The following is an 11,350-nucleotide window of genomic DNA, read 5'->3' on the forward strand; positions in this document are numbered from 1 at the left end:
TTAAACCACACGTGGGAGTCTACAAACCTTCTCCCTCCGGTGGGGAGGATCCGCTGCAAGTTTTTCTTTACAATCCGACTCTACGCTTAAATACGAACGGTCCAACCGTCATCCCACTAATACAATAGTTGGAGCGGATCCCTAGCCTTTGTTTATATGCCTCGGGTTTAAACCTCCACGACACCTCGGAGCCGCCTTCCTTCGCCTCTCTACTCATGGAGGAGGGAGGAGAGCCGCAGGAGGGCGAGACGAAGTACCGTGGCGTACGGCGCCGGCCGTGGGGGAAGTACGCGGCCGAAATCCGCGACTCCACCCGGCACGGCGCCCGCGTCTGGCTCGGCACGTTCAACACCGCCGAGGAAGCCGCCCGAGCCTACGACAAGGCCGCCTACGAGATGAGGGGCGCCGTCGCCGTCCTCAACTTCCCCAGCGAGGTCCATTCCCGCGGCACCTCCTCCTCCTCATCATCATCTTTTTCGTCCTCCACGAGGGGAGCTCGTTCGAGCGCGGAGAAGCAAGTGATCGAGCTCGAGTATTTGGATAACAAGGTGCTGGAGGAGCTTCTGGAGTCCGGCGAGAAGAGCGACAAGAAGTGAAGGCTTTGGAGTTTGCTGCGCTGTAACCGTCGAGCGTTTTTGGGATGCGAACGCCTGAGAAGAAGTGAACTTTCTTCGTACTGCCTCATTTTTGGTGTGTGTTGTTTAGATTTCATGAAGCGTATGCAGTAAACGAATGTTTGTGTACAGAGGAGGAAGACTTGGCTTTTGCGGACCACAGGAGAAAGTCTGGTTGGAGAAGAAAATTAAAGAGAATTTGAAGGTCGTATGTTTGTTTGACAGAGACGTGTGCTGACGAGTATTTAGTTGTGATGGACTCCACTGAAGATAGATATCAAATGTGAACGGTTACCACTCGAGGAGTTTGGCTGATGTGTACATGTCGTCATTACTTTGTAACATTTGGGTCCAAAAGTGTACTTCCTCTTGAGCAGCACCTGAATATATATATATTTTTTACTTCGATTAAAGTTCATTTTAATCCTGTAATTTTAACCATGAATCTTTTAAATCATTATTTATTCATATCTAAAATAATCTTTATATTTTTAAAAATATATCATATAAATTCTTCCGTCATGTTTAAGTTAACGAACATTATAGTCGTACTATGTTAATTTACAATAAATCATTAATATAATGATACGCGTAATTTAAGTTTAAAAAATAATTTAAAATATATTTTAGTCCTTGTGATTTTGGTCATCGACCTCTTAAACCTTTATGGTTTGCTCGTATATAGAATAACCCATATATTTTAAAAAACGTATTATATAAGTCCCTCTCGATAAGTCTGAGTTAATAGATGTTAGAGTCTACTTACGTGACATACTGACTCACAATAAACCGTTAATATAATGACATATATAATTTAAATTTTAAAAAACTAAGATCACCATTAATAGCGAGAGGAGGTGTTATTGTGGAAGTGACTACCAGCAATAGTACTAAGCTATTGCTACTTAGTAGGGTGTCGTAAGCATGCAACCTCTTCGGTACTAACGATGAGCTCAAGAGCTTTCGATCCTGCCTCAAGTGGATATGCATCAACCAATTCGATGCTAGGTATGCAATAGTCTCCTGGTCCCTCTTCCTCCTCCTAAGCACCTTCGTCCCCATCGCCTCTTATTTCATCATCTCTTGTGCCCCCACTCGTCGCTTCTATGACGTGGTAATCCATCTCTCCCTCACCTCCGCCTCCGGCCTCTCCTACTTCTACATCTTCATGAGGAAGGTGGCTTGTAGGGTATGGTGGTGCTCGTCGAGATCGGAGCAGGTGTCGTTCGTAGTGGTGAGCAGCACCAAGATGGGCGATGTGATGGCATGCACCCTGGAGTTGGCGAGTGACATCTGGTAGATCCAACTCGCTAGCTCCAAGGCGCATGCCACCATGACGCTGCCCACCACCGTCAACAACACTCGTTCTAATCCCGACGAGTACCACCATATCTTGTAAGCTACCTCCCCCGCAAAGCATAACATCATGAAGACAAAGAGCAAGCGGAAGAAACAATTAAGCTGGTTCATGTAGCCCTCTGACACCCGTTCGCTCACCATGACCAGCTTTTCGAGGAAGAGGAAGTGGCGGATGAAGGTAGAGAGGCAAAGGTAGGAGAGGCTGAAGGCAGATGTAAGAAAGAGTTGTACTACCATGTCGTAGCCGTGATAAGTGAAGGCACAAGAGAGGACGAAGTGGGAGGCGATGAGGATGAATATGCCCAAGAGGAGGAAGAGGGACTAGGAGACCATTGTGTGCTTAACGTCGGCCTAATCGACGCGCATCCACCCAAGGCAAGATCGAAAACTCTTGAGCTCGTTGTCAGCACGGGAGAGCTATGTGTGCATGACACCCTGTTAGGCAATGGCGACTTAGTGCTACTGATGATGGCCGCTTCTACGACGACGCCTCCTCTTGCTAACGATGGAGGTCTCAATTTTTTAAAAAACCTAAATTATACGTATCATTATATTAATATTTTATTATGAGTTAACATGTCATATAAGCAGGATCTAATGTTTATTAACTCAGACTTGATGGGAGGGGTTTATATGCTATATTTTTTAAAATATATGAGTTATTCTAGACACGGACTAAAATGAATCTTAACCCATTTTTTAAACTTAAAACTCTAACGTCTGCTAACTCAAATTTGACAGAAAAGATTTATATACCACATTTTTAGAAATATAAAAATTATTTTAGATACAAGTAAATCATAAGGACATAAGAGATACATAACAAAAATGGCTAAAATAAACCTTATTAATTCTCCATTTCACCATGCAGTAGCTTTGATGTACTTGCAATCTCAGTACCCTTTGGTGAACCAATATAGGCTGCAGCAGATGCATCTCTCTTCCACCACTCACAGTAGTTCTCATGTACTACTTCCAACCTGAGTCCCTCTTGGTGAAGACTGCAGCAGGTGCATCTCTTGTTCACCACACAATACTTCTCATGTACTGCTTCCATTCAGTCTCTTTTGGTGATCATCTCCCATTCACCACAGTAGTTACTTTAATGTCATTTCCCTTTTGAGAAACAAGCAGTTACAACAATTTTTCATGAAAATGTCAGTTTAATTCATTTGGAAACAGCAGTATATTGGTGCTCATTGTGTAGTTGTACAAGATATGCTCTGATACCAAAACGATTTAAGAGAATCAACAATATATAAAAGACAACAAAAATAACCCATAGAAGATTTACATGGTGCTATATCCTCTACCTACATCAGGCCTTAGATGGTTCATTACTAACAGCATAGTTCAACCCTAATGGAAATTAAGAATCCAAACTCCATGAAAAGTATACCCCTTGTATTAGTAAAGCCAGCAAACTCCAAGGCAGACAACCAACATTCACAAAGGTACTTAGATTGAAATGTTGAAATTTAACAGAGTAATTGAGAGGTTCTTTAAATGAAATAAGAATGTGGAATGAGTGCAACAAATCCAGTTGCACCCAACAATAGATGTCACTTGCACAGCTTTTAGGCTCTGATCTTCCATTGGTGTTTGGATATCAGAATGGAAATTAGTTCTTTACCTGTAGTTAGAGCTTTGCAGATCCAAAAGGTTTCAAGTTGTGGCATATCATTTTGGTGACATGACAGCAATAACTCCTTGATAAATGTCAATCCAAGTGTGTTGAGAATCATAATGGTTCAGGTAGTTTGCAGATTTAGGCTGGGTATTTATTCATAGTACTGAACTGGCTACATCTATGAATTTACAGGATGCATTTTCTTTATACAATATAGTTCAAATTTGTCTTCAATATATATAAGAAATCGATAAATTGACATCCAGCAATCCAATAAAAGCATAGGAACAATGGATCTGCAACATAATATTTTCAATGTCAAAATTAGAAGCTAAATCACTACTAGGCAAGTATTTGCAGTGAAACAAACATGATAAGTTATTAATCAGAACAGAATGGAGGTGACAATGAAGAACCATCAGTCAGTATCGACTGAAAAAGGGGCTTCTAAATGTTTCTTATTTAAACCCTGATATTGTTTAGGCAAGTATTTGCAGTCAGTATTCAGTTAAAAAGGCTGGTAAATGTTTCTTGTATAAATCCTGATATTCAAGATGCAGAGATCAAACTGAGGCAGCTCAATAGACAAAGGGTATGAATGCCTTCCTTGACTTGGGGTATTCATCCCCAAACTTCTGCCGGTACCACTGAAGGTGCGCCTTTGCTCGAGGCCCCAGATTGGAGCAGGTGTATAGGAAGAAGCCCAGGGCTGCTGGCGACCATGCCATAATTGCCCAACCGAGCCACTCCATCATCTCACCCATGTAGTTGGGGCAGCTCACCAACTCAAACCACCCTCCCCTGGGTATCTTGTATCCTCCCCCCTCTGACTTCAACCTCAGCAATACTGAATCTGAAGATATGTTCACGGCCATGCCCCAAAAAAACAGCAACATCCCTGCTGCCACCCGCAAGCAAATCCACCACCATCCATTAGAGAAGGTGGTGGGATAGTCAGTGTAATGAGATATGGAGCGGGACTGGAGGTAGGCGTTAAGGAGGTTGAAGGCAAATGCGATGAGGGCAATGTAGAGGGGAAAGTCTTTAGGCTTCATCTTTTTCGACTTGGAGAAGTGGAGGCGGAGGGGGTAGATGACGGTGCGGTTTGTGTAGTGGAGGAGATAGAGGGTGAGGATAATGAGGGGAATAGGGTGGGAGCAATAATGGCCACGGGGGTAGAGGATGAGCGTGAGCCAGAGGGTAGGGCTCTCCATAAGGAACCAGGCGAGCGCTGCAGGCAAAGGAGGCCCCCATCCAGGCTGGGCATGCCTCCCATAGGGCGCGACTAGGAACTGGAGGGATGCAATAGTGAGCGGGCATATGACATACATAGACACTAGAGCTGCCCAGAAGAGTTTAGAATCGTCAAATTGGTCCATCCTTTCTTCTTCTTAGGACTAAAAAGGATCTCTTCACCTACAAAGAACCAACAGAGGCAGAAATGCATGAAAAAGCAATACAAATGTCAGTAAATCTCAAAGGCTAAGATCACATTTGCTACATGTATACTAAAGTTAAGCAGCAAGTGAAAAAGAAAGAGTTCCACCATAAAATCATTTAGAGACAAGAAACAAGAGTCAAATGTATGTTAGGCCAAATGCAGATAGGAACAGAATGCAATTCCAGCTATTAAAAAAAAAAATCTGGTTTCTAGTGGCAAGTTTCAAAACATATATCTATATCTATATCTATCTATCTATCTACCTATCTATATAGATGAAAATTAACTCAATTCTGGTTGCACAAAACTAAACCAAAAGCATATCCAACCTAATCTTACCAAATCATCACCAACTGAGTTTGAGAGCAGCACAATCCACCAATCCAATTATTTGGATCCAAACAATTTTATCATGTTATTTACACCATAACAGACAATCAAGCTCATTAAAACATTACTCTACCAGTGGCTTCCTTAAGGACAAACTCAAGAAATTACCAAGCAGTTCATCGAACTTCAGCTCTTACCATATTCTACCTTTGAACCTCATCACATTATTTTTAGGTCCATATTCATGACATCATAATGCTAAACTTAGTTTGATAAAATTATAAAGTCATGCAAGGGAAAAAGGTGCCTCAAAGAATACAACATATTGGTTGCAAAATCAATTTTGTCTAGGCATATTGTTTATCTACGTAGAAGCAAAATAGCAAGAAAGCATTTGCATGCCCAAAAAGTGCACCAATATATTTTTCATCAACAAAGTTACAAGTCCTTTAACGTATCAAGATTACAACGATATTCGATTGTAGGAATTGTACGACAAACAAACTTGCAAAAATATATACTAGGAATAATTTTCGCCAAGCATATTTACATTCATTCATGATCAAACCAGTGTTGTCAAAGGTCGTAGGCGCAAAAAGTGCCAAAGTTCCAAAATGCTCGGGCCGCTAAGTGCTTGCCGAAACAAACATAGGTGAAAAATATCATTAAGGAGAAATACAATTATTAGAATAAAAAGTAGTCAATACATAAGTTTCATAACGTTTCCTATTCAAAATGTCACTACTAAACCACCGACTTAATTCATTTAACCATCTATAACACATTAATGTGCTCCATTGTCCATATATAACAATGAAAATGACAAAACTAAAGAATGTTAACATCAAAATTCCAAGAATTTCATCAAGAAAATCAACGATTATCAAGGTCCACTTCTTGCCGATAATTCATCTGAGGCAATCCAAAACAACCCAAACTACCAGCAATGTCAAATTCAGCCCTTTAAACAATTCATAAATTAATATTAACAAAAGATAACCCTTCTTAACAAGAAGAAGAGGGGAAAGCTTGGGGGAGGGAGCTGTCGGTAAGTGAGAGAAGGGTGGGGGGTGTGAAGATGCAGAGAGAAGGAAGGGACCTGCGGAGAGCTCGGTGACGGCGCGGCTCTCTTGGTGGAGCAAGCCGAGGACGAGCGCAGAGCAGAGAGAGAGAGAGAGAGAGAGAGAGAAGGGGTGTTGTTCGACGAAAAAGGGGGAAATTGCCTCTCGACCAAAGAAATAGAGGAGGGTAGTGATGTTCGACGAAAGAAGCATAGGAGGGCCTGCGGTTGGACGATATAAGCAGAGGCGGGAAAGGAGAAGAGAAGGGAGGATGGTCGCGGCGGGACTGTGTAAGAAACAGAGAGGAGAGGAGCTCGTGGCAGCAACTCTGTTTGGTGGAATAGAGAAGGGTGGCCATCGGAGGGAGAAGGGAAGAAGCAGAGAGATTTGGTCAGCCAAGAGAAAGAGGGAGAGCGACTCCGTTTGGTCAGCCCGAGCCCATGCTTCTATCTGGTTCAACAACCACTTCGATCCAGGCCGTAGGATCGCAAGATCGTACGATCCAGATCTGGATTTTTAAGATCGGTCTCGTCGTGGTCTCTCTCCATCTCTGCCACCTTCTTCGCTCCTCTCAGATAAAGAAGAAGCCGTTCATCCTACCACAATCTTGGAGCTTGGCTTGCTGAGATCAAGGTGCGTAGTGCGTTGGTTCCGTGCATGCATTCAAGCATGCATTCAAGCAAATAGGTTCCGTGCTCGATCACGCCAAAACAAAGACGGATGCCACTCCCAAAAAGCAGAAGAAGAAAGCAAGGAAGCGAAAAAGGGGCTTTCGGCTCCAGCCAGATGAAAACCCTCAATAAATCATGAAAACATACATCAGAAAGCAAAGGAGAGAGACGGCGGGAGAGAGTTACCTAGAGGCCGGAGAGGAAATGGCGACGGCCCCGAAGCAGACGGCGAACGAGGGGAAGGGCGAAGAGAGGCCGGAGAGGAAGTGGCGACGGCCCGGAAGCAGCCGGCGAACGAGGAGACGGGCGAAGACGGAATTAGGGGTCGAGTGCGCTTCGACACTGATGTCGCCGTCATAGACTGGATCGATGAGGGGGGACAGATTCATTTCATAGATGTGGGCCATACATGTATGGGGCCCGGCCACGCTGTCTACGTTCAACTGTAATCTTCTTGTAAGGAAACATAAAATAAACGAGTTATATAAAGACTTAATGCATGTGATGATCTCACTAAATCTAAAAAGATATGATCATATCGAATATGGAGAGAGTCAATGTCACATACAATAATATCATTAGAGAACCTGAGGACGATCACAAATGGAGAAATTATATTTGGTGACTCGAATCCTAATCACTCTAATTATGAAGAAAATAAAGAGATAATGATTATGATTATATATCAAATTTCAGATTTATTTGAGGTTTTGAATTTGAATTATAGGTCCAAGAAAATAGTCTGCTAATTTTGATCGCCTCGATCCACTAATTTATATTAGTCCTTAATATTTAATGTATTAAATTCAATTGAATTATGTTTACTTAATTGCTAATAGATCCATTTAAAAATTAATTTTTAGTAAATAATTTTTTTAGAATATTAGGTTTCAATTGATGATATCCTGTTTTGACATAATACAAGCCTCCAAGGATTTTGCTTTCAATTAGATGTTCCTTCTTAAATGAAATCTTTATTTCGAAAGTAAAATTATTGAAAAAGGGGAGATGAATCATTTTGGCTATAGTCAATTCATATTGGTTTAGTAATTGATATAGTAATGATATAACAAATCTATTTATCAAAAGTTAGAGAGCTTAAAATAATTTTTATTTTTATTTTTATGAAGACATCCGATAAAATTAGAATGATACTTAAAGATAATATTTTTATAAAGACATCCGATCTGTCTTTTTTTAGATTTTATAACACTGAATAATTGGTTAAGATATATTCGGATCAATAAAATATATGAGATTAAGATTTATTAGATTTTGATTAATTTCATCGGTTAATAAAAAAAATTCTACTTTATATTAGATAAATCTTTATGGGAGGGACTCCTAATTATCTTTTTATAGGCCATTTGCTCTCGTTTGTCTATATATAAGTAAGGCCTTTTAAGAATGATCATTAAAATCTCTTCTCTCGCCTCCTAATAAATCCCTACTTTGTCAATTACAGTAGTCTTTAAAAAAAAAAAATTTCTAACTTCTGTCCTATGCCAATTCACGGTGCCTATAAATCATGGTGTTGCTTCACGATATTTGAGATACTTTATTTATATCATGTTTAAAAACTAGATATATTCTATCTTGAATCTATGCTACTTGATTTCAATTTTGACATAAAATATTTTTATAATAATTTTATTTTTTACAATTGGTATAAAGCTATATGATTGACATATAGATTATGTAGACTTTTAAAATATCTAGATCTATTTGTGTATTCGATCTATTTTTAATAAATTTATGCATTAAATCTATTTTGATTATGTTGAATTATTATTTCTATTTCGATTGTATGGGACTTACAAGATCCATTTGAGTCTTCTCTTCTCAAACTATTCACTTACTCGTGGGTGATGGAGATTTTGCTCTAATGATTTACAAGAGGCAAAGTCATTATGTTCGGGCATCGATGGGTTATCGTGGAAGTTTATTATTGATAATGATACTACGAAGGGCGATAGCTTGCTATGATCGCTACAACTGTTGCGGGATGCTACTATAGTCGTCGATACAATAAGGTGCAATGACCCTTATCAAGGAGTTGTAGAGGGTGGCACGCAACATCAATGGGTTATCACGGAAGAGGTGTGACGACATATGATGGCTGAGTGTCATGGTGATGATCTATATAACGATTACATAGTGGGTCACCACCGTGGTTCTCGATAGCTGTAAGTTGTGATCGAAATTGTTGGAGTCACTAGAGGCCACTTGTCCCATGTGATGGGTTTTAATGTTGATGGCGTCGTAGTGTTTGGGCTATGGGATGAGGCACGATGGTGGCTTGTGGTGCTGTTTCTAGCAATGACCATCGATGATGGCGTATGAGAACAGTTGTGCATGGGCATGGTAAAATGTCGCGATGATCGTAGGGGCTACCGATTAGCAGCATGAGGATAATCGCACACCATAGTGACCGTAAGAGTCACTGGTTGACCACGTGAGGATGATCGAAAAGGACTCATAGTCGACGAACAACTATGTATCGCAATGACCGTAGGTGTCACATAGGCACTACAACAATTAAGAAAAAATTTAAGAGTTTTCACATATTAAAAATTATTTTGCCCTTGATATTTCTCCCCTTCAGAAATCAAATATTTTCAATATATCCCTATAAAATTATAATTTTATCCTTCAAAAATTAAATATTCTTACTTATGTCTTCAACTATGAAATTAACTAATTTAACTTATTTTAATCAAATATTTTGATTGAATTTAATTTTTACTATATTTTAACTACTTACTAAATTTAGATTTGATCTTCAATCGAATTTAAGAAAAGTTAAATTTTGATTATTTTTTATTTTGATATAATTTTAATTTTAACTAACCTAATTGAGGCTGATATTTAGCCCAAATCTACTAGCTTATTTTTAGGTAGTCTAATTTTGGACCTTACAATTAAATAAAATTTATTAGTCTAATTTAAGGTTCCATACTGAATTTTTAAAACCTATAAATTATAAATTTTTTATAATTTATTCATATGACATATTAATAAAATTTTCTTACTTTGATTTTTAAATTTTAATTATTATTTTTAAATATTTTATATAATTATTTATATATACATTATAAAATTATATTATTTTTAAAGAAAATATATGATTTATATTTTATCATTATTATAGTTAGCATACAAATTTTTTATATTGATTAATATTTAATAATTATTATGATTATTTAAATTTTATCTAACGAGTAGCTATCAAAATGATCAATGACCTTATGAGATATAAATTATAATAAATATTTTATCATTTTAAAAATATTTTAAATTATTATATTACTTTTATAATTATCACAATGATTTAAACTAAGAAATTTATGAAATTATATTAAAAATAATTTTAAAAAATATTTATAAAATAATATTCATAATAACACTCGTATTAAAAGATTTAGATAACCTTAAATAAAAATATACTTCTAAAATAATATGATGGGATACAATACTATTTTAGATATCATTATAGTTTAAGATTATATATTAGTAATACTATTCTAATATCAATCATCCATTATGATAAAATCTTATGTGAACATTAAATAAGTCAAATTATATATATATATATATATATATATATATATATATATATATATATATATATATATAATTTGACATATGAATTAAAAAAATTATTTTTGACCATCAACAAGTTTCTATACAATGATATATAAAATATGATGATAATATTTTTATAAATTCCAATAATAAATAAAACAACTTGAAATCATATAAAACCAAAGGTACAATTTTGTCATTTATGATTCTGCTAATATCTTGATTTTAGTTTAAAGAAAAAAAAAGACCACGAATAAGTCACTAGCAGAAACAAACACTGAAAATTAATATAGGAGACCCCATATCTTTCGTTTGCAAAATGAGGCTTGAATTTTAATGGAAATTCAAATGACATATACAATGATATATTCAATGCAGCTCGAATTTTAATTTTAATTAACAACAACAACAACAACAACAATAAATTTTAACCAAATCATAAAGTAAAATCTTAGCAAACAAAGAATTTGTACACACCATCTAACCAACCATTGATTATAGTTACCAAACATTCAACTTGTGGTCAATGAGAGAAAATTACAAAAAAAAAGAGAAAAGAAAATCAATAAATAAAATACTAATAAAATAAAATTACGAAAAAAGAAAAAAAAAATAATATTTATTTTTTCCCATCTGATCTAATTGGTACATTTTAAAAA

General features: G+C 37.2%; 2 protein-coding genes across 3 annotated transcripts; one reads left to right on the forward strand and one right to left on the reverse strand.

The window, feature by feature from the left end:
• The first annotated feature begins 175 nt into the window (after window positions 1-175).
• LOC135608983 (ethylene-responsive transcription factor ERF096-like) lies at window positions 176-1,006 on the forward strand. Its single transcript, XM_065102071.1, has 2 exons — window positions 176-660; window positions 747-1,006. The coding sequence occupies exon 1, from the start codon at window positions 216-218 to the stop codon at window positions 594-596; it is 381 nt and encodes a 126-aa protein (XP_064958143.1). The 5' UTR covers window positions 176-215; the 3' UTR covers window positions 597-660; window positions 747-1,006.
• A 2,999-nt stretch (window positions 1,007-4,005) lies between these two features.
• On the reverse strand, window positions 4,006-7,481 carry LOC103981210 (steroid 5-alpha-reductase DET2). Of its 2 annotated transcripts, none has more exons than XM_009397854.3 (2): window positions 7,293-7,481; window positions 4,006-5,019 (listed from the first exon to the last, which is right to left on the reverse strand). In XM_009397854.3, exon 2 carries the CDS (start codon window positions 4,980-4,982, stop codon window positions 4,182-4,184), a length of 801 nt encoding a protein of 266 aa, XP_009396129.2. In that variant the 5' UTR covers window positions 4,983-5,019; window positions 7,293-7,481; the 3' UTR covers window positions 4,006-4,181. The 2 variants fall into 2 exon arrangements, with proteins under 2 accessions (XP_009396129.2, XP_009396130.2); XM_009397855.3 differs by lacking the exon at window positions 7,293-7,481 and adding an exon at window positions 6,474-7,242.
• Window positions 7,482-11,350: the final 3,869 nt, after the last annotated feature.

This window comes from Musa acuminata, chromosome BXJ2-4, assembly GCF_036884655.1.
Source record: "Musa acuminata AAA Group cultivar baxijiao chromosome BXJ2-4, Cavendish_Baxijiao_AAA, whole genome shotgun sequence".
NCBI classification, from domain to species: domain Eukaryota; kingdom Viridiplantae; phylum Streptophyta; class Magnoliopsida; order Zingiberales; family Musaceae; genus Musa; species Musa acuminata.

What these genes read in the sequence shown, in the direction of transcription:
- LOC103981210 (XM_009397854.3), bottom strand. Translation starts at nt 4,982, where the DNA reads ATGGACCAATTTGACGATTCTAAACTCTTCTGGGCAGCTCTAGTGTCT.
- LOC135608983 (XM_065102071.1), top strand. Translation starts at nt 216, where the DNA reads ATGGAGGAGGGAGGAGAGCCGCAGGAGGGCGAGACGAAGTACCGTGGC.